The sequence below is a fragment of the Haliotis cracherodii genome, unplaced genomic scaffold (genome assembly GCF_022045235.1).
Source record: "Haliotis cracherodii isolate W230 unplaced genomic scaffold, xgHalCrac1.p SCAF_9, whole genome shotgun sequence".
In the NCBI taxonomy this organism is placed as follows: Eukaryota; Metazoa; Mollusca; class Gastropoda; order Lepetellida; family Haliotidae; genus Haliotis; species Haliotis cracherodii.
The window spans coordinates 3,895,632-3,920,090 of NW_027266343.1; the positions used below are offsets into that span (position 1 = coordinate 3,895,632).

General features: G+C 41.3%; 1 protein-coding gene across 1 annotated transcript; it reads right to left on the minus strand.

The window, feature by feature from the left end:
• Positions 1-1,433: 1,433 nt before the first annotated feature.
• LOC139452562 (GPI transamidase component PIG-S-like) lies at positions 1,434-24,459 on the minus strand. Its single transcript, XM_071234084.1, has 16 exons — positions 24,377-24,459; positions 22,870-23,009; positions 22,116-22,209; positions 20,399-20,494; positions 19,030-19,173; positions 17,758-17,867; positions 16,966-17,086; positions 16,551-16,612; positions 14,329-14,443; positions 13,648-13,737; positions 10,611-10,783; positions 9,146-9,202; positions 8,010-8,138; positions 6,544-6,646; positions 5,792-5,849; positions 1,434-4,611 (listed from the first exon to the last, which is right to left on the minus strand). Exons 1-16 carry the CDS (start codon positions 24,402-24,404, stop codon positions 4,503-4,505), a joined length of 1,629 nt encoding a protein of 542 aa, XP_071090185.1. The 5' UTR covers positions 24,405-24,459; the 3' UTR covers positions 1,434-4,502.

Here is a 24,459-nt window from a genome sequence, read left to right on the forward strand (position 1 = left end):
GACCGCCCCTAATACACAGAGGAGAGATGAGTGACTTCCATGAGTTCTGCATCACATTGATGAGTTGTTTGTTGTTTAACACAGCAATATTCCAGCTATATGATGGCGGTCTGTAAATAATCGAGTCTGGACCAGACAATCCAGTGATTGACATCATGAGCATCGATCCATGCAATTGGGATCGACAACAAACCAAGTCAGTTAGCCTGACCCACCGATCCCGTAAGTCGCCTCTTAGGACAAGCATAGTCGCCTTATACGGCAAGTATGGGTTGCTGAAGACCTATTCTACCCTGGATTTAAAATAGACCCATGTCACTACTACACGACATATCAACCCTATGTATTCATGGATGATGGAGAAACATAACGTGTACACAAACAATGTTTGTATTTAAATGCCGCACTCAGAGATATTCCAGCTATGTGGAGGCCTGTAAATAATAAAGTCTGCACCAGACAATCCATTGCTTGTTCTCGTGAACAGTGATCCACGCTGTCCGTGTACGATACCATGCCATCAACCAAGTTCCCGAGTCTGCCAACGCAAACCAGTTGATCCCTCTCACGGCCAGCATAGGTTGCTGGGGACAATTCTAACCCGGATTCCCCACCAATCTCATTAAAATCATATCTTAGTTCTCGCTGCCGCTAAATAAAGATCTGAAGACATCCCATTACGGGGAACGTCAGACCGACCTTTTGCAAACTCTGACTGATCAATGGAATTACTAACAAGAAGTCGACATTAGACAATCAGAAGGCAGCTTTCTCGTGCTTTACTGCACCAATTTCAAATTGGCGACTAGGCTTCGAAACATATTTTGACAAATTCTTGCTTAAAAATTTGAAACATGAACAAAAGAACGTTCTAGAATGGCTTATATATGGTCTGGATTGTATAGATTCAGTCATTAAGCCTGTAACTATCGACCATTTGAACATTTACGAGGCTGCATGATTAGAAATCACATTCCGACTGTCACTTTCATGATCTGGTAAGCGAGGCTCTGATTGGTCGGATGAAAGGTCGTTCTGACGTGACCCGCAATGGGATGTCCTCAGATCTTTGTTTAGCGGTAGCGAGAACTAAGGTCTGATTTTAATGAGATTGGGGTAAGAGGTGTCTACAATTGAGTTGCATAGTTGATCCTTCTCACGACCAGCCTAGGATGCTGGGGACAATTCTAACCTGGATTCCCTACAAGGGTATTACAAACCTGTGTAGTACTGAAGATGGTTTGTAACTATTAAATAAATATCAAAATGTTCACAAACCGTATTGCTGCCCTTGTGGAAGGGAAGCAGCAGGTGGGGAAAGACTCATTTCTGTTCATGAGTAGATGTACACATCTTTGAAAAGATAATCATGATAAAACTAACAAATGATTTTTCTTCCACATTTTTTTTATTACAAAATATCATCTAATCATACAAACATCCATACTATAAAAGTGACATTCACAGCAAAACAAACACGGAATGGTGAATAGAAAAGTCCATATAAGGTAAATAACTTACTATCTGAGACCTGCTAACATGTTGAATATTTTAACACTGACACCATTTGGTGAGTATGGCCTTGGAGTTTTTGATGATGCTAAGCAATTTTTGACCCGATACACTGTGGCTTGCAGAGTGTTATTGTGTCTTGAGCAGACAAAGCATTTGTCAGGCGTGTCTGCCGTCATCATGCCAAGGATGGGACAGCCCATTTTTGCGTCCCTGACATCACTGTAACAAGGGTCAAAACAGATCTGATTTACTTGTTTTACAGAACCGCCTTGCCTAAAAATAAGGAATTTTATGAAAAAAGATTCCATAAAATGTTTTTTTATTAGCCAAGCAATAATGAGATACAGGGCTTGTAAATCGATGTTTTGTATCATTACACCACTACCCAATAGGTGGCATTTCATCAGACCTGCAGCCATGACACAGAAATAGTTTTACTCAAACAATCACACATGCTTACAGCTAAGACCCCATATACATGTTGTGCAGATGTTCACTTCGATGACAATGATATGATATCACAGTCTGTCTTACAATGTATAAAACATACAGACACTTCGGACATTTACACAAACACTATCTTGTTCAACAAGATCAACAAATACTCACATAATCACACAACCACATATTCTTTAACTTATTACCAGAGAATACAGTCCTGATTGCATCCTACATTATCCAGTGTATATATCTTATTTCATTATCATAAATTATCTGGACCGATTATCCACCAAAGCTTCATTTCGGAAGTGACATCACAATCTCTATTACCAACTGAATTGTCTTGATGGTCTAGCGGACCGACCGTCTGCTCACAGAGCAGGAGATCGGTGGTTCGATCCCTGGTCACATCCTACCCAAAGATGTTAAAAGATGGAACTTGTTACCTGCTTGATACAGTAGGGTGTGACTTAAAGGGAACTTGTGTTCTGTTTATCTGGTCTCTGGTTTCAAAGCCACTAGTCCTCGAGCCCAAGAGACTTAATCAGTGGTCTTGTGATAGAGTGTCCGCATGGAGACCAGAAGTTCAAACCCGGCTGCGTCATACCTAAGATGTTGAAATATGGTACTTGTTGTTACCCTGCCTGGCAATCGGATTTAAGGGGCTCAAACAAGGATGGGTCAGCTCGGAGTCAGTATACTGTGTCCAATTGGGGTATTCAATTAAACCATAGCATCGTATGTCAATCAGCTAGCACCATAAAACTGACGTTAGGCCAGACTAGTACAAGCAGCCATACACACACACACATGCACACACACACACACACACACACACATGCACACGCTATAAAAGTGCATTAGTCTTGAAGTTGACGTTAAACCACATTACATCTGACCTCACCAACTAAGTACAGACATTCTCTCACTCAAGATCCTGAAATCGACAACCAATCAAAATTGCTCTTCTTACGGAAAGTTCTGCACAGATCTAAAGTGAAAGAAATCATGGCCTCATGTGAACGAGTTCTCAGCATATTTAATTGAATCTTAGAATGTTATAAATGCATGTCTAGCATAGAGTACTATAACTAGGGGGGATCATTTGGTTACAAGACCTTCTATGTTCTAGTTGAGATGGCACACAAGGCAAGGCAAGTATTGCTGATATCACTGCTTGTTTCAAGAACAGTGTATTTTGATTGGATGAATATTTTCAGCATTGTGTCCTTCAACAAAGATAACAAATGATGCTATGGCCATGAATGGGTCGGGATATATGTCATGATAGAAAGAAGATATGTTACACTGGATAAACGAGGATGTCAGAACTGATGCTCTTACATCAGGTATTGTTCTTCAAAATTCAATATGTCTGTGGGCAAAGTGCAATAGTGCCAGGCACCATAGCTCACCTGGCTATATAGTCAACTGTTTAATATGTTTACAATGACGGCTACTTAACAAAACTGTTTGACAACTTTAATATTCATAATATTTTCTGCTAAAATACAAAAAGAACAAATGTATAGATAAGGCTAAAAAAGATAATAGTCTTGGTTCTCAGGCACCGCCCACATCATCATAAAGTTTGCCACATGTTTTGTTTTTATTTCCATATTTAAAACAAAAAATTCATTAATAATTCCAAATCCAACTGTAGTCAAATACTGTATTCCAGTATTTTACTCTTCAAGGAATACATTTATGTAGGGAGGCCCTTTCCTAGGTTGAGTGTATAAACTTTTTATTTGGTTACACAACTGTTTGTTTGGTTACATACCAGTTTGAACAACCAAAAATAAAGAAAGAATAAAGACACCCACCCCCCTGCCTGCACTAATTTTTCAAAAACCATGGCATGAGAACCAATTCTTTTATATATTTTTAAGCCGAATAACCAAGTTACTACATTTCAGCAATGTTTCTTAACTTGCAACAAAAAACATTTTATCACCTTTTTTTGGTAAAAAGGAATTTTCTTTGTTTTTAATATACTTATTACAAACTATTGGGTTGAATTTCAGCAAAACTGGTTCCACAGCTTCTGTAATGGTGGCACTATATCAAGTCCTCTTGATAAAACTGAGCTGTCGTCATCAGTGGGAACAAACAATCATTCAGATTCAGTTTTCAGAAATGACTATGACAGACGATAGACAAACAGGCCGCACAAACAAACTTGACAGGCAGTTAGGTGAGCTAATCTAAATCATTGTCCTATCATAGTCAAATATTCTTATCCATTTTGTACCATTGGCCAAAATCGTATGAAATGCAATCAGTTCTGAGATTTACTGTTTCAAAAAGTCCTGTGACCCATGAGATTTGATAGGACAGTATTTGAATCTAGGGAACATCTAAATCTAAAACTGTTAACATTGGAATCATTAAGTTATGTTTAACAATATGACCATTGTCTTTCGTGCTTATTTCAAAGGCTTAAAAGAATCGGAGATTTGATAGTCATAACTCTACAAGGGTTCCGTGGACCAAGGCCTGTTTCAGTGACACTGCATAGTATATAGTGACTAGTGGTGGTGCATTCACTCCTTCTTCTGCTTCCTCCTGCTGCGGAACCACTTGACGGCCTGCACCAACGACGTGAACACGGGGATGCTGATCGGCAGGAACAGCGGGATATAGATGGCAAACCTGGAACAACATGGACAGGGTCGTCATACCGGCTGATCCATTAGACAAACTAGTGATTGATATAATGAGCAACAATCAGAGCCATCAGGGTACAATGACACTCAATCGCCCAAATCTGAACACCTGATCCATTAAGTCTCCTTGTACGAAAGGCATTGATGGCTGGGGACAATTTAAAACCAGAATCCCATCAAACCAATTCTATGAATTTGATAAGGAAGCATCAACATCCACAACACAATTTCAACAGTATTGTTTGTTTGTTGATTAACACCACAATCAGCAATATGGCAGCGGCCTGTAAATAATGAAGTCTATGCCAGACAATCCAGTTATCAATATTGTGGGCAACAATCAACGCTGTTGGGGTACGACACCCAATCAACTAAGACACCGAATCAGACCACCGGATCCTCTTGGTCACCTCTTATGACCAGCATAGGTTGCTGGAGACCGATTCCATTATGACTCTGTGCCTTTATATAATTCATAAACCTACTAACCTCTTAGGAGGTTTTACTTTTTCCCAGTAAGACCTGGAATGAGGTTTTCCTTTTTGCTAGTAAGACCTGATGATTTGAGTAGCAGGTGGATTTGAACTTAGTATTTCAAATGTCCAAAATTCTAAAATCGAATTTTAGATCTCATAATTTAGTTTTGTCTTAGCTGTTTTGTTCTTGACTGTTATTTATTTGATCGTATTACTCGGTCCTCAGTCTTCCATTGCCTATACCCTCTTGCCTCCATCTTTCTTCCTAGACCATAACCTCGGAGTCATGCTTTATCCTTCACAGCAAGAACACCAACAATATCTTCTCTGACCATTCACACTAACCACAGAGTGATGCAGTGAATGAGTTACTTGCGATATGCTGCAGTCAGCAATATTCCAGCTATGTCACAGCTGTCTGTATACGATGGTTGGTTGGTTGGTTTGTTTGTCTGTTGTTTAAATAATCGAGTCTGGACCAGACAATCCAGTGATTGACAACATGAGCATCGATCCACGCAATTGAGAATGATGACATGCATCAACCAAGTCAGCGAGCCTGACCACCCGATCCCGTTAGTTGGCTTTTACGACAAGCATAGTCACCTTTTACGGCAATCATGGGTTGCTGAAGACCAATTCTACCCCGGAATCTTCACGGGTCGTATATGATGGAGTGGATTGACTTACTTTTGATCTTCAGGGAAGTACAGCAGTTCTAGCAAGGAAGGATCAAAGAAAGCTTTCTCTGTAATCAAATGGACAAACTGGTTAGCGGGTTTACATATACGTGATGTATTGATGGACAAGATCAACAAACATTTCAATGCATTTCAAACACATCTTGATGGCTGATTGACTAGAACTTTAGTTGGGCTCTAATGTAGTTGGCATTTGATCAAGTCTATCATGTCCATGTAAAAGACAAAGGAGCAACCTATCAACTGAGTGCATGTTTTTTCCTCATCTTCTTAGATCTTCACTTAAATCTCGCCACTTTTGCACTTCAAATAACACATCTTACAAAACAGAACTTATCACTTTACTTTTGTATCCTGTGACTTTTTCGTAATTTTCTTCCACTGAAGCCAAGCACAGAGATGAGAAACACATAAAACAAGCATGAAATCCTCATATTCCCCTGCAAATATGACAAGTCTGGTTGTGTGCAAGGCGGTTTTCAAGAGCTGCTACGGAAAAGAGCACTACCGCCATTTTCAGTCTAAATCAAAGTTGTAGCTATGGAAACCTGATTTTGTTTTAAAAAAGGCACCAGTTCACCACTAGACCTATCTATGTGCCAAGTTTGGTTAAGATATATCTCATGGTTTTTGAGTTCTGCTCCAGAAACAAAACTTGATGGACTGATGGAAGGACAGCACCCATTCCTACAACCCTCTTCCACTTTGTGGCGGGGGATAATAACATGGTTGGCAACACACCTGAAGCTATGAGGGCCTTCTTGGAGGAGAGAAACGCTTCCTCTAGTTGCCCCTCGGCCAGCTGTCTGAGACTCTCCCTGATGGCTGCCACGGACGATTTCACCTGCAATATGGCAGCCATAAAATACTATCATCCTAAAATCATGTTTTCTTTACAGTGGAATCTTTCAAAACCAAACCCTGGCTAATCCGGATCTCTGTCAATACTGGATCCAATTCACTATCTGACTACATTCATTCAAGTAAAATCAGTCTAATCTGCTCATACAGACTTCCTTCTCTCAGGATCCTAGACTGAAAATCTGTGACAATGGACTGTTTATCATGTCATTGATGCTCCTTAATTGACTGACTTTCTCACACCAGAATGATCAATTGATCGTGGCACATGAAAATGCACACAAGAATGTAAGTCTTCAGGAGCTCTCTTGGGTACAATGTGTGAAGCCCATTTCTGGTGTCCCCCTCCGTGATATTGCTGGAATATTGCTAAAAGCGGCGTAAAACCATACTCACTCACTCACTCACTCACTCTCTGGCTACAACAGTATGCACATACATATATATGTATTATTTCCTTTTTATCATACAGGTACACATCTTTGATCTACACCATGTTGACTGTTCATTTGACATGAGATACCAAAGGATTCAACTCTTTGCTAGAATCAGATATCTTTTTAATCCAGATTGCTGTCCAAACAGGATTTAAATCGTGTTCCCATGTTAGTTGTTTTGGTATCTCTGATAAGAAATTAGAATTTGAATGTGCTTGGGTCAAGTTTAATTGGAAAAAAACAAATGCTAATACTGTAATAGAGTGTGGTGTTAGTGTGTCATGTTCAGTAATTGTACAGTACTGAACTTATTCAGTCCTACATGTTCTCAGGAGGCTTGTCTGTAACAGCTGTTTACAGTAGAAAGAAACTACATACACGACCACCTGGGGTGGAATGTGTCTTAGGCACTTATTGCTAGTCATAATGGGTGACTAAACTGAGCGAGCACCATGGGGATTCTAGGTCTGAATAGGACCCCAGCAACCTATGCTGGTCATAAGGGGAGACTAAATGGGGTGGGTAGTCAGGCTCGCTGACTTGATTGCATGTCAACATGCCCTGATGGCAGGGATCATTGCGCATGATATAAATCACTGGATTGTTTTGTTCCAGGCTAGATTATTTACAGGCTGCCTTCACATAGCTGGAATAGTGAAGCATTAAACGCATGTATGCATAATGCAATTAATCAATTATTATTTAAAAAGTTTACAGTCAGATTTCACTGTAACCTTGTATGCTTTTTCGAGTTGTACCTTATTCTAATCCTTTAAAGATGGAGTGGTCGGGCAAACCATTTGTTTTAAATGTGACCAGTTCATTTTCTGATCATAACTCATTTTTTTGTAAACTGGAGAATAAAAAAGTTATTTAAGTATAACAATAACGAGCATTGGTGAAACCTACCTCAGTGCCGATGTCATCTTTAATGACGATGTTGCCGATCTCCCCAAGCAGCTGAGCGAGGGAGGACAACGTCCCTGCCGATGTGGCGATGTTCTCCACACAGAAGCTCCTCAACCATGCGTCCACCTCCTGCACAGAACAAAACAAAAAACAATGCTGATTTATACCCTTACAACATCACCTCTATTGAGTTGTGGGGGGCACGGGAAGCCTAGTCGTCTCACGTGCCAGAATTTGCTGAGCAGAGTTGCCTCCCTTGGGAACACCAGAAACCTATGATCAAATACCCAGTCGCCCTGATAATAATTCTAGGTTTTCCAGCACCATACGCATGCTTGTGGATTTCACTTCTGAAACCTCTGTCACTTTGGTCTTTCCTCCCACATTCAGCTGACACGCTGAGACAAAACTGGAATACTGTTCAAAGCGGTGTTAAACCCATCTCACTCAATCACTAATGCATAGTTCCAATAGAGGTAAGTTATTCTTGATATTACCCAGTCTTTTAAAAATTGTAGAAAAATGTGGGTTTCCTGATCTCAATCGGAGATTGCTGCTTAGTTAGTTTATTGTTTGAATAAAACAATTTGTGACATGAGGTGAGGTGAGCTGAGGTGAAATGGGGTTTAATGTCACATTGAAGAAAATTGCACTTATCAAGTATATAGTGTTGTGCATGCATGTGTGTGTGGCTGCTTGTACTAGTCGAGACTAATGACAGTTTTATACTATGCTACATGAATACCCCACTCAGACACAGTATACGGACTCTGAGCCGACCAGTCCTTGTTTCATCCCCATAATACCGAGGCAGGGTAACAACAAGTACCATCTTTTAGCGTCTTGTAGTATGATGCTGCTGGAGATAAAACAATCGACCCTCCGCTCTCTGAGCAGATGCTCTATCCTCTAGACCACAGGGAAGGTCTGTGACATCATGGACAACGGATGATGTCATCTTCTATTATTAGAGACAAAGTGGCGCTAGGGGTTTCTTCACAAACTATGAAAATAATGGAACAATTGGAAGGATCGAGCAATCAGGAATAATTCTAATACTCAGTGAGAATTACTGAAAATAACTTTACCCATATCCACGTCTGAAGGGGTAATTATGCAAGGTACCCAACACTTACCCACGCTGTGATGCCCTGGTTCTCCAGATCAGCAAACGACAGATCGACACTGGCCACCTGCAATATTTTAACCATACAGAGAGTCATGTAATATACAAACATCGGTTTCTTAGAGATGTAGGTAAAGGCCCGTATTCTGGGCCCCATTCCACAAAGCGATCATAGAGCTAAGACGATTGTAACACATACTGTACCACAGACTAGCAACAGTCATGGTGCTGCAACTGCTGTTTGAGCTGGGACCCGGAGGATGGGATTTTTCTTTGAGACATGTGCAAGGAGAAGCCAAACCTTTTTCTTAACCTCGGCATTTTTTTAGAACAAGGCCACTTTTGGGGGGGTATTATACGGTGGCAGTTTTCAGGGGGCAGTAGCCCGAGAATGATCATATATGTGTAGCCGTGCCCTTCATCCCAGGAGTTGATTTCACAGTACTTGTAAGTCATCAGAATATGTCTATTACCTTTCATCATGTTTACAATAATATTTAAAAGTTTACTTTGTTTAAAAACATCCATTTTTAGTGGGCCAGAAAAGGCTTGTGTCATACTGCATACTTTTGAGATTTACTCTTGATGTGAAATGTTGTGAGAGACAAACATTACATTCTTGCAACACAGAGAAGGAAGAACATGAAAATGAGTGACTGCCTGTAAATGAGTGACTGCCTGTAAATGAGTCATGGACTGACTGTAAATGAGTGACTGCCTGTAAATGAGTGATGGACTGACTGTAAATAAGTGACTGCCTGTTAATAAGTGAGTGACTGCCTGCAAATGAGTGATGGACTGACTGTAAATGAGTGATGGACTGACTGTAAATGAGTGATGGACTGACTGTAAATGAGTGACTGCCTGTTAATGAGTGAGTGACTGCCTGCAAATGAGTGATGGACTGCCTATAAATGAGTGATGGACTGACCTCAAATGAGTGACTGAGTGTAAATGACTGACTGAGTGTAAATGACTGCCTGAGTGTAAATGAGTGACTGAGTGTAAATGAGTGACTGAGTGTAAATGAGTGACTAAGTGTAAATGACTGCCTGAGTGTAAATGACTGCCTGAGTGTAAATGAGTGACTGAGTGTAAATGAGTGACTGCCTGTAAATGACTGCCTGAGTGTAAATGAGTGACTGAGTGTAAATGAGTGACTGCCTGTAAATGACTGCCTGAGTGTAAATGACTGCCTGAGTGTAAATGAGTGACTGCCTGTAAATGAGTGTAAATGATTGACTGAGTGTAAATGAGTGACTGAGTGTAAATGAGTGACTGAGTGTAAATGAGTGACTGAGTGTAAATGAGTGACTGAGTGTAAATGACTGCCTGAGTGTAAATGAGTGACTGCCTGTAAATGAGTGTAAATGATTGACTGAGTGTAAATGAGTGACTGAGTGTAAATGAGTGACTGAGTGTAAATGAGTGACTGCCTGTAAATGAGTGGCTGATTAACCATCCACAAGCCCTACCTGGGCCTGCAGGTTGAGCAACATCCGCATCTGAGTGATGAACACCTCCATCATCTTCCTGACATCAACGTTGACGGGGTGGGGAAGACTGGAGTTAGGGGGGACCTCCGCGTTGGATATCCAGATCCCTCCCCACCGAGGACTGAAGAATGCATTGCTGGCAACGGCTTTGTCTGAAATAGAGGACCATCAGTACAGCCTGTTGTTTTGTTTGCTTGTTCGTTGTTTAAAGTCACATTCAGCAATATTCCAGCTATATGATGGTGGTCTGTAAGTAATCAAGTCTGGACCAGACATTTCTGTGGTCAGCATCATGAGCATTAATCTACGCAATTTGGATATGATGATATGCATCATCCTTGACTCAGAGTGGTCTCGTACTTGATCAGTATGTACACTAGACAACAATTACGTGATTTATCCTTGACGAAGAGTGGACTCTGGTCTCGTGTCGGTATGTACACAAGACAACAATTACGTGATTTATCCTTGACGAAGAGTGGACTCTGGTCTCGTGTCGGTATGTACACAAGACAACAATTACCTGATTTATCCTTGACGTAAAGTGGACTCTGGTCTCGTGTGGGTATGTACCCTAGACAACAATTACCTGATTTATCCTTGACATAGAGTGGACTCTGATCTTGATCGGTATGTACACTAGACAACAATTACCTGATTTATCCTTGATGTAGAGTGGTCTCTGGTCTCGTGTGGGTATGTACACTAGACAACAATTACCTGATTTATCCTTGACGTAGAGTGGACTCTGGTCTCTTGTCGGTATGTACACAAGACAACAATTACCTGATTTATCCTTGACGTAGAGTGGACTCTGATCTCGATCAGTATGTACACTAGACAACAATTACCTGATTTATCCTTGACGTAGAGTGGACTCTGATCTCGATGTATGTACACTAGACAACAATTACCTGATTTATCCTTGACGTAGAGTAGACTCTGGTCTCGTGTGGGTATGTACACTAGACAACAATTACCTGATTTATCCTTGACGTAGAGTGGACTCTGGTCTCGTGTGGGTATGTACACTAGACAACAATTACCTGATTTATCCTTGACGTAGAGTGGACTCTGGTCTCGTGTGGGTATGTAAACTAGACCACAATTACCTGATTTATCCTTGACGTAGAGTGGACTCTGGTCTCGTGTCGGTATGTACACTAGACAACAATTACCTGATTTATCCTTGACGTAGAGTGGACTCTGATCTCGATGTATGTACACTAGACAACAATTACCTGATTTATCCTTGACGTAAAGTGGACTCTGGTCTCGAGTGGGTATGTACACTAGACAACAATTACCTGATTTATCCTTGACGTAGAGTGGACTCTGGTCTCGTGTGGGTATGTACACTAGACAACAATTACCTGATTTATCCTTGACGTAGAGTGGACTCTGATCTCATGTCGGTATGTACACTAGACAACAATTACCTGATTTATCCTTGACGTAGAGTGGACTCTGGTCTCGTGTGGGTATGTACACTAGACAACAATTACCTGATTTATCCTTGACGTAGAGTGGACTCTGGTCTCGTGTGGGTATGTACACTAGACAACAATTACCAAATTTATCCTTGACGTAGAGTGGACTCTGGTCTCGTGTGGGTATGTACACAAGACAACAATTACCTGATTTATCCTTGACGTTGAGTGGACTCTGGTCTCGTGTCGGTATGTACACTAGACAACAATTACCTGATTTATCCTTGACGTAGAGTGGACTCTGGTCTCGTGTGGGTATGTACACTAGACAACAATTACCTGATTTATCCTTGACGTAGAGTGGACACTGGTCTCGTGTCGGTATGTACACTAGACAACAATTACCTGATTTATCCTTGACGTAGAGTGGACTCTGATCTCGATCGGTATGTACACTAGACAACAATTACCTGATTTATCCTTGACGTAGATTGGACTCTAGTCTCGTGTCGGTATGTACACTAGGCAACAATTACCTGATTTATCCTTGACGTAGATTGGACTCTAGTCTCGTGTCGGTATGTACACTAGACAACAATTACCTGATTTATCCTTGACGTAGAGTGGACTCTGGTCTCGTGTGGGTATGTACACTAGACAACAATTACCTGATTTATCCTTGACGTAGAGTGGACTCTGGTCTCGTGTCGGTATGTACACTAGACAACAATTACCTGATTTATCCTTGACGTTGAGTGGACTCTGGTCTCGTGTCGGTATGTACACTAGACAACAATTACCTGATTTATCCTTGACGTAGAGTGGACTCTGGTCTCGTGTGGGTATGTACACTAGACAACAATTACCTGATTTATCCTTGACGTAGAGTGGACACTGGTCTCGTGTCGGTATGTACACTAGACAACAATTACCTGATTTATCCTTGACGTAGAGTGGACTCTGATCTCGATCGGTATGTACACTAGACAACAATTACCTGATTTATCCTTGACGTAGATTGGACTCTAGTCTCGTGTCGGTATGTACACTAGACAACAATTACCTGATTTATCCTTGACGTAGAGTGGACTCTGGTCTCGTGTGGGAATGTACACTAGACAACAATTACCTGATTTATCCTTGACGTAGAGTGGACTCTGGTCTCAATCGGTATGTACACTAGACAACAATTACCTGTTTTATCCTTGACGTAGAGTGGACTCTGATCTCGATCGGTATGTACACTAGACAACAATTACCTGATTTATCCTTGACGTAGAGTGGACACTGGTCTCGATCGGTATGTACACTAGACAACAATTACCTGATTTATCCTTGACGTAGAGTGGACTCTGGTCTCGTGTGGGTATGTACACTAGACAACAATTACCTGTTTTATCCTTGACGTAGAGTGGACTCTGATCTCGATCGGTATGTACACTAGACAACAATTACCTGATTTATCCTTGACGTAGAGTGGACACTGGTCTCGATCGGTATGTACACTAGACAACAATTACCTGATTTATCCTTGACGTAGAGTGGACTCTGGTCTCGTGTGGGTATGTACACTAGACAACAATTACCTGATTTATCCTTGACGTAGAGTGGACTCTGGTCTCGTGTGGGTATGTACACTAGGAAGTTCAGCGCAGGGTTGTTGGAGGTGTGGGAACCTGTCCACAGAACAAGCAATCAGGAACATAACAGGACAGGGCATACAAGTATGTTGGGTTGACGTTTTCTTTATTTGTTTTTTAATTAAAGGTGCACTCAGATATTTTCCTGCTATATGACAATGGCATGTAAATAATCATGTCTGGGACAGACAATCCAGTGACTGACATTATAAGCAACATCCCAAACAATTGATTATGTTCATGACACATTTTTATTCAGGACATGTTGGAGCAAATCATTTATTTGGGGGGGGGGAACACCCCAGGACAAATTATCTTCTTGAAAGAAATCCCAGCCCCTCCCCTACCAGAATGTCCAATGGTCAGTCCATAACCTTTCTATTAACCTGGGCACCTTTCCATGAAGCGATTGTAGCTCTACGACTGGCGTAAGTGTATGCTAAACTATGGGAGTTACGAAACCTGAATCAGACTTATAGGAATACCAATACGGAGTGATCACAGCATGTCAGCACTGGTGAAGAAATGCTGAGGATCGTAATTCATGCAAATCTAGGATTCAGGCTAAAGGAAGCAGCTCTGTACAGAACACAAACAGAAAAGAATCTACAGAAGATGAGTCCTTACCTAGTTTGGACTCCAGTGGTGTGATGAGATGAGGCAGGTCCTGCTCTGTGTAGAAGGAGTCCCCGGTCACCGTGTTCCTCTGCGGGCGACGCACCAGACCCGTGAAGTACAGGACCTACAACATCCCCCAGTTCTCTAACAAACTGATTACCAACACTTATGTGTGTAGTTATAATGAGCTTGCCTCTATACACTCGGTGCATGCTCAAAGCGTAAACATTATGGATCAGTGTGCCTCGATTTTCATTCTCAGCACCCTGGGGAGTATACAACCCAAGCTGCCCATTAGGCGCTAGAAGGTTAACAGTCACAATACCATCTCATCCTACCGGGTACCCACTTTTACTGCTGGGTGAACAGAGACATAACTCACTTGCCTGAGGAGATATCACATGGGTTACATGTGCTTCAGACAGGCAGAGATGGATACAGGGTCCTAATAGGTGGGGTTATTGAGGTCCGCAGACACAATCATCTACTCCATCCATCAGTCTTGACTTTCATAGTTCAGGATATTATGTATAAGTATTTAACTTCGCATATGAAGGAACTGCATGACTGTACATATCAAAAAGGATGAGGTAAAAAAGACAAAAATAATGTTTCACTCCCTTTCACCGATTATTTGTTGATCAGCACTATATAATGACGACCCGTTAATTGGGATACCATGACACCCAATCATTAAAGTCACTGAGAAAGATCATCAGACCTGGCGATATGACCTGTTACACCTGACATGGCAATATGACCTGTAACACCTGACATGGCAATATGACCTGTAACACCTGACATGGCAATATGACCTGTAACACCTGACATGGCAATATGACCTGTAACCCTGACATGGCAATATGACCTGTAACACCTGACATAGCGATATGACCTGTAACACCTGACATGGCAATATGACCTGTAACACCTGACATGGCAATATGACCTGTAACCCTGACATGGCAATATGACCTGTAACACCTGACATAGCGATATGACCTGTAACACCTGACATGGCAATATGACCTGTAACACCTGACATGGCAATGTGACCTGTAACACCTGACATGGCGATATGACCTGTAACACCTGACATGACAATATGACCTGTAACACCTGACATGGCAATATGACCTGTAACACCTGACATGGCAATATGACCTGTAACACCTGACATGGCAATATGACCTGTAACACCTGACATGGCAATATGATCTGTAACACCTGACATGGCAATATGACCTGTAACACCTGACATGGCAATATGACCTGTAACACCTGACATGGCAATATGACCTGTAACACCTGACATGGCAATATGACCTGTAACACCTGACATGGCAACATGACCCATAACACCTGACATGGCAACATGACCTGTAACACCTGACATGGTAATATGACCTGTAACACCTGACATGGCAATATGACCTGTAACACCTGACATGGCAATATGACCTGTAACACCTGATTTGGCAATATGACCTGTAACAACCAACATGGTTATAAGATCTGTAACACCCAACCGGGAACAGTAACCTGTAACCTGGCTGGGTTCCCACAAACTGTTTTGCCCCCTTCTCTTACTGATGATAGGATGGGGTAACATGACATATATATACTGAAAAAAAGTCATGGATCATGAATATTCTTGTGTATATATTCTCAATGACATTGTGTGCTCAGTCTTCACTGCAAAAAAATTATCATATTTCCAACCTCACGTCACAATAAGATTTGAATGATGTCAACAATGCCCCAAGATTACGGAAACAACACACTGTTGTCTCATGATGTGATATGACTCTAGGTCACATATCAGTTTTATGAACCCCGATAAGTTTACCCTCGTAGGTAATACATTCATATACGCTGACTCGACTACAACAGATTCTAGCATCACCCACAAGCAGCAAGGGACAACCCTGCCATGTACCGATATGTGTTCCAGCCTTAGCATTCAATCACATGGTTTGTTCTAAGTAGAGTAACACCTACCCAGTGGCAGTGGAAATATGAGTGAGTGAATATCACGCGAGGGACACCAGAAATGGGCTTCACACATTGTACCCATGCGGGGAATCGAACCTTGTTCTTTGGCGTGATGAGCGAACACTTCAACCACTTGGCTACCCGACCGCCCCCAGTGAAAATATGAAAACCCACTTCCCGAATTTGACATATATAGACAACACATGACCATGTATCTGGACTCCCTGACAACTCACCTGTGACGTCAGGGTGAAGTCTGCGAAGGCATCCAGCTTACTCAGGAAAGGTTTCAGATAAGCTGCAACACAAACACAATTGTGTTACTTTTGAACTTTTACACTGGAAATGATGCAATGAGATGAACTTTCAACAGTTTTCATCATGCAGTTCAGTAGTGGTTGACAGCATTATCAATGAACCAATCTGGGATTCGAACAGACCATCATAGGATCCTAGGACACCCAAGTTAGATAACTCTGTACATTACTGATTCTCAGCTATTGTCAATATCAGTAAAACATTCCAAAATAACTGCATGTTACTTTCAATTCAAGCACAATACCACTGACCACCATACCTTGCATAATATGCCAGGGGGAATAGATTTTTATGTTTTTATTTAGTGGTATGTTCAGGACCTAGTGTACATACCACCAATCCCAGCCTTGACGTCCCACTGTACGTCCAGAATGTCTGGCTGAGGGTTCACCAAGGTGAAGGTCATATCATATCCTGGCGTTGACCTTAGTGACCTCATGCTCTCCTTGTCAGGCTAAATAGCAATAAATAAAAACACAAGTTACAGGATACAGATCAAACACGATAAATTAATAAAAAAACATGAAAAGAAAACAAACAAGTTTAACATGCTTAATGACAGAAAAGCCGAACAAATCACTACATTTTCAAGCATGCCAAATGCTCAAACATCAGATGATCAGTGGAGACATTGTAGGGCTACAAAATGAAATACTGTACATCGCTGTATATAAGGCGAGTTTTTTGTACCTAGAATTAGGGGGCTGTCAAGGGGGGTCGTCTTATACACAGGGTTGAAGAGTTTTCATGTTTTTCCCCCAATACAAAGACATTACTGTGGGCATGTAACACCGGAAATACAATCTAGCTATCTGTTTTGCAAAACCACACAAATCGGAGTGAGTGAGTGAGTGAGTGAGTGAGTGAGCGAGCGAGTGATGTTATAGTACCCATGTGGAGAATCGAACCCAGGTCTTAGGTGTGACGGTCCAACACTTTAACCACAAGGCTACCCGACCGCCACATACAGAATATATACTACTCAAAAGAAGTTAACACTGATTAAGGACCAAGTATATATTGAGGTACATTACCGATCACCATCGACCTCCTTTACAGTTTACCACATACACACAATTATGATGATGATCAAGACATTTGCAGTAACCATGGTAACCTCGTTACCTTCAAAGACCTTGCCCCTTTAGCAGCGATGAGACTCTTCTTCACTGCAGCCTCCCTGACGATCACATCCTTCAGCACAGAGGACACCGCCCTCCCCAGTGTGGCCACATCTGAAGTCACAGGTGAGGTGAAATTGGGTTTAACGTCGCGTCCAAGCTGCTTGTACTAGTGCAGACTGATGCTGATTTATAGTGCTAGCTCACTGAGATACCTTGCCGCAGTTTAACATGAATACCCCACTCGGACACAGTATACTGACTCCGAGCAGACCAGTCTTTGTTTTAGTCCCTTAATGCCGAGCATCAGACAGGGTAACAAGAAGTACCATCTTTTAAAGTCTTTTGGTATGATGCGGCCGGGGATCGAACTCCGGACCTCTCTGGGCGAACGCTCTACCTCTTGACCACGGAGGCGGTCTCTGAAGTCACAGGCACAAGAAAACACAACTAAATAGCCTGCAAGGCATGTCTTGTGATCGTCTAAGAATTCTGTCAGAGAGATGTTTGGGAGATGGAGGATGTGTTTGACAAAAAGTATTCTGTACATGTTCTTTGACTGAAGACTTGATTTCATACAGACCCCAGGAGATACAAACTTTTTAGGCGCATATTACAATTTTCAAAGACCCTGACTTAAAACATACAGCTCAAGAATTTCAAGGTGAGGTGTTGAGATGAATTGGGTTTTTACATCATGTTCAAGATTATTGCACTTATATAGCGACATACATGCACATGCATGCGTGTGTGTGTGCCCACTGAGATACCATGCCGCAGTTTAACATGAATACCCCACTCAGACACAGTATACAGTTTTAGCCGAGTGCCAGACAGGGTAACAACAAGTACCATCTTTTAACGTCTTTTGGAATGACAAGGACAGGTTCGAACCCTCGACCTTCCGCACTCTACCACTAGACCACGGAGGCAGTCAAGAATTTCAAACACTATCCCTGCCTAACATTGATTCCAAGCAAGCTATGCTAACGATGCTCTAAAGCAGATTGAGTGGCAAGATCTGTGACTTGGCTGACTGCCTGTCATCTTACACAGTGTACGATGTTGTTCATGATATCAACCATTTGTTTGTCTGGTCCTGGTTAATTATTTACAGGCCACTGTCAGAAAGCTGGCATATTGCTGATGGTGCCGCAAAACAGCTAATCATTTCACACGCTGTCACTGACACAACAAACTCAAAGTAACATAAGCAGAAAGCATGTGATGTATGTTTTCAATACGTCTACAATCAACATGTGTTACAGCAGCGTACCTTGGTCAGCAGGGTTCAGGAAAGTGATCCTATTGCAGCCAATGAATGTTCTTGTGGTGATCAGCTTGGATTTCTCCTTCAGTAAAACAACAAAATATTTGTTTCGTTCATCTCCTAGATGACTGGTAAGCTTTCGGTCGAGGTCTGAAACAAAGAAATTACACATGGTTATCTGTGATACTCTGATCACAAAAATGTTAGTATTGCTCCTCTAGCAAGTGCAGGCAACAGGTCAAGACAACGACGTACAGTTAGTCCAAATAATATATATTATGATATAGAATTCATGTGATTAAAAACATTCCGTGTAATACTCTTTAGGGATTCAGGATTAGAAGTGGCAACTTGATGGACTGGGTGGTCAGGTCAGTGTCTTGGCAAATAGCATGTCACCATACCTTGGTTGCATGGATTTTTGCTCATAATATTAATCACTGGACTGGCTGGTGCAGATTCCTCGTATTGCCAGAATATTGCAGCGTTAAACAACACCCACATACACACACAAAACCAGAGCAGGTTCACATGTCTGATGTGTACACTAATGGGATTGGGTGGTCAGACTCGCTGATTTGAATGATGCATGTTATCTTATCCCAATTACGGGTATATACACACTCTGACACCTTCGACAAATGGGCCACTCCCCTCAAAACACTATGTGAAGATCCAGATCTTCGGATACCTTTGCTTGTCTTAAAGGGCGACTAACGGGGGTCGGTTGTTCAGGATTGCTGACTTGATTGATGAATGTCATTGAAGCTCAGTTACGTAGTTTGATGCTCATGATGTCAATCACTGGATTGTCTGACCCATACTAGATTATTTACAGGCTGCCACCACTGAGTACTGCTGAGTGTGGCATAAAAATAAACAAATAAACAAATTACCTGTTAATCTACAGAACCAAGGCAGGGCACTCTGGACAGAGCATCACATATTGTGAGGGTCAAACCTAGGATTACCATCTCAAGCCATGCTTCATCCATTAAGCTACACCAGGAATATGATAACAACTGTTAACAATAGCGTTTTGTCTGAATGAAGTGACAGGATGTTTTGAACCACTGGTCTTTTGTATTAAAGTTTGTCTGTTTGTTGTTTAACACTGCACTCAGCAATATTCCAGCTCTATGACAGCGGTCAGTAATTAATCAAGTCTGGACTAGACAATCCAGTGATTGACATCATGAGCATCAATCTACGCATTTGGGATACGATGACATGCATCGACCACGTCAGTGAGCCTGACAACCCAATCCCGTTAGTCGCCTCTTAAGAGAAGCATAGTCACCTTTTACAACAAGCATGGGTTGCTGAGGCCTATTCTACCCCGGATCTTGACGGGTCTTGTACAAGAAACTAATACCTTTTATAGAACTGGCTACTTTTAGCATAACCAATTCTTCATTGACTGGTTCCCGGGCTGATATTCTGTAGGTTGGTATAAGTGTCTTCCTTTTTTCTGAAACAAACACGATTATTAACATGATTAATAATGTCACAAAAACATCTTCATCTCAACAAAGTATCGTCCTCAATGTACATACTGTATACTATGGCCATAGTCCAGACAATATCCATGTTTCAACCAATGCTGACTCATAGCAGCTGGTATATATCAGCAAGATATTGCTCAGTAGAATGTGATACAATGTTAAAGAGGGATGTAAAAGTGGCAGGTCTTCAGACATTTATTACAAGCATGATGGAATATTGCAATAATACATCCATCTTCCTGGGGCAAGGGCATTAACTGACTATAAAAGTCCAGTTTTTCACCCTTGCTTAGCTAGGCAGGAATTTCAAGGTTCGATCAGCCACCAGTGACTATTACAAAGTTATGTCCCTTCCATGTCCCTACTACCGACCAATCAGATTTCACCTACCATCATGATCATATCACTTGCACTTGCTAAAAAACAAAATGGCGGTGCCGAATCAAGACAATCTGACTGATAATCAAGATGTATATTGTCATAAAACGGGTCTCACTCTTACCTTACTTAGTGCATCAAATCACTTGAGCACCTTGAATAAAAACATGAAAATATTTGCAAAACATCTGTCCATGCCCAGTTGGTAGATCACATGTTTTGTAAATCCTGCAGTTGACTGAAAAATGCACGTTGAAATCCATGTTGTTTACAAAATGGACGTCTTGTCCATTACGCGATTTTGATTGGACTATGCATAGACTCATTAGTCCAGCCAAAATGTAACTCCAGAAGTCCAGCCTAGTTCGGCAAGGGTAGAAACTGGACTTTTGTAGTCAGTTAACTTCTTTCCCTCGGGGAGATGTCCTGACTCTTGGCGAGGGCCACTCAACATTCATTTTTTAATACATCAAACAACTATGCTCTGCCAGCAGGTTCAATACATAGGCTTACACTGTCAAAAGACCCAATGTCAAGTCACCGATTAATAATGTTAAAGATACTTGACTTTTCTACATTAAACGTTCAGCTTGCAAGATCATTATATAGAAATACCGTATTAGATGTAATAAGTGCCCCACTCTAATAAGCACCCATCGCGATATTTGCTAATATATTGGCCAGTGAGCAATCCCAATTGGCACCCTTCCGATTGATCAATGTACACAAGACATCGCGTAGAATCATGATAATACGCACTCGTGTGTTATAAGCACTCTTAATTATGGCAATTAAATTCTGGCAAAAATACATCTGTCGTACATAAACAGTTCAGGCTGTCAGCATAAACCACGAAATTTATCTTTCAATTCAAAATAATATTCTAATAAGAGCCCCCTATTTCCAATTTTGAGAGCGCCCTGGGCGCTTATTACGTCGAACACGGTAACCGTCCACAGTCCTACAACACAGCTTAGCACCTGCCTACACACACACTGACCACATGCATCGTTGAATGTCCGACAAAGTAACTAATGCTCCCTTGGTCAATGTCCCGCAAGAAATACACAATCTGATTGGCTGAACTGTATACAATTTCAGGTTTGATTAACATTTGTGGACCGGTCTATTCAAATACCTAACATCATGATCATGAATCATGCCATATTATATCTATGGCGTCAATGTGTCAAAACTCAACATTTATACCTGATGATAGACTTGTTTGGACCTCCTTGCTCAGCTGAGATAAATCTATGCTTCCAGCAAAACTGATCACCTCTACATTGACCTGGTACTCAATCTGAAACAGAGCCAGGACATTGACACGACCTGTATAAATGATGCATAAATGTGTAAACAGGCGATAACCAGGAATATTGATCTATAAAATACTTAATTACAGCATTAGAAAATGGCACTAGTCCTGTAGTCCTGGCCAAACTGGCCAACAGTTAAGGTATCATAAGGACTAGTAGAAATTTGTCATTTTTAAGGGTTTTGCCTATATGCTATCATTATAAGGGCTAGTTTGCTAAAAGTGTTAGTTTCTACCCCTGACTTCACAGTCCAAATCCAATCTGATAAAATAAATGAGTGCTTCCTATTTAAGAAAATCTAAAATTAGGGTATTTGGTCTTTTTTTTCAAATATAAATCCTTTTTATTTTAAAAAATCCCCCACACACTCACCATGCTCACAAAGATGAAAGATCTTTCACAGTTTACCATGGTTTACAAGTTAGACTCCGGAACAATATATGGATGGACAGAGAGACCAGGTGATGACGATATCCCCCAGCATTATATGCCGGGTTATAAAATGCTATGGTGCAACTCGAGATATATGAGAAAAGAGATTGACATGTTTAACATTCTTGTTAATATAGACATGTTGTATGGGACACTAATAAATATTATTCCTTTTATTCGATTAGTAGTTCATATTGTAACATCTTTTGTACCTTTGTGGCTGCAAGTGTTGTGATCTCCTCATAGGGTAGAGGCACCCGGTACACCTCTGTAGTTTTCCACCACAACGGCAGCCCAACAATGACACAGATCAGTCCAATGCCCAGTGCGGCATATGCCTGGGTGTTCTTTTCTGTAAAGAAACATCAGCACACATTTACATCTCAACCCATCACTTGTGTTTGCTTACTTTGTGACCAGGGAAATGTGAGCAAGCCATGATTGTAGCTTCAATGAGCAACATGTTGGGGCAAGATTTGCAAGCTTGAAGCTTGGCTAGAATAATTGTTTAATTAGCCTACACTTAACTATGGGACCATGGGTACCATCACTAAGAATTAGTTCTTGATTTGAACAATAAAAGAGTGTTTGAATGGCAAAGGGTGGCCAACCTTAAGTATCGTGAAGGGGTGTGTGATGGGAAACAATGACTGGCTAGCGACTAGTTATCGCTGAGGACCAAATATCACAACTCCCTGTTATAGCGCGCACATGGTCACATCTCATTTTACTTATGCTCGTTTTCAGTAGAAGAGAGAAATATTTATCTGATAATGATGAACAAAACAGACTCCTGTAACGGAATATCTAATACAACTTCAGAAAAGATACAAGGGCAGTGTCACATGATAAATTCACGTGAAATATATATCTAACAATACGATGATGCACTTTCAGTTCTGTCATTGCTTTCTATCAGTCTGTCATTTCTTGCCCAAAATAAAACTATATTTCCAAAAATGCTTAACCTGTATATATCACGAAATCCATAGTACATATTGTTAGGGATAGGCATGTGAAGATTGAATTTTGTGAAGATTGAATTTTGGGAATATTGGTTTTGTCAGTTTGCAGACGACAAATTGATAACAGCAGTTCTTATTCATTTTTATAAATTAAAAAATTGAGTGCGATACCCGAGTTGGGTTTAACGTCGCTTTTAACAATATTCCAGTTATATCGCGGTGTGTCAGCTTAATGTGGGAGGAAAGCCCGAAGTGATGTAGGTCTCAGACGTTTACCTATTTGGTGAAAACCACGAGCACGGGTATGGTGCTGACAAACCTAGAAACATAATCGGGGAGAACCGGTATTCGAACCCACAATCATAGGTTTCTGGCGTGCCCAAGGGACGCAACTCTGCACATCGAATCGCGGCGCCTTAGACGACTGGGCCACCTGTGCCCCTTGGCCCATAGGAGAGGAGATCAATGGATAATGACAGTAAGCTACCGGAACACTTCCACAACTAAACCTAGAGATGGAGGAGGGAAGTAATATCAGGGAAACCGGTGCCAGCGACAAGGAGCTACGCCCGGTAAAATGTAGGACTCATGTTAAGGATATCACAAGGTTTAGGGAGCATTTCACGGCGATATCCGGGATAGCTCCATGCCGCAGAGTACCGATTTGGTTCCTGGTGGAAAAAAACATCCCGGTGGAAGCGTGAAATCACAGAGATGAATAAGTCTAACAACATGGGTCAGATAAACGCCTTACCCTGTTCTTCACTTAGATCTTTACCCATTTTCTATTGACAAGTCACAGTAATAATTCTACACAACACGACGCCGGAAGTTGAT

Excerpts from the sequence above, each read along its gene's own strand:
- LOC139452562 (XM_071234084.1), bottom strand. The coding sequence starts at position 24,404 with ATGGGTAAAGATCTAAGTGAAGAACAGG. Across the intron at positions 22,210-22,869 it reads CAACACTTGCAGCCACAAAG|ATTGAGTACCAGGTCAATGT; the intron begins GTACAAAAGATG and ends GCTCTGTTTCAG. Across the intron at positions 13,738-14,328 it reads ACCACTGGAGTCCAAACTAG|GTTCCCACACCTCCAACAAC; the intron begins GTAAGGACTCAT and ends TTCTGTGGACAG.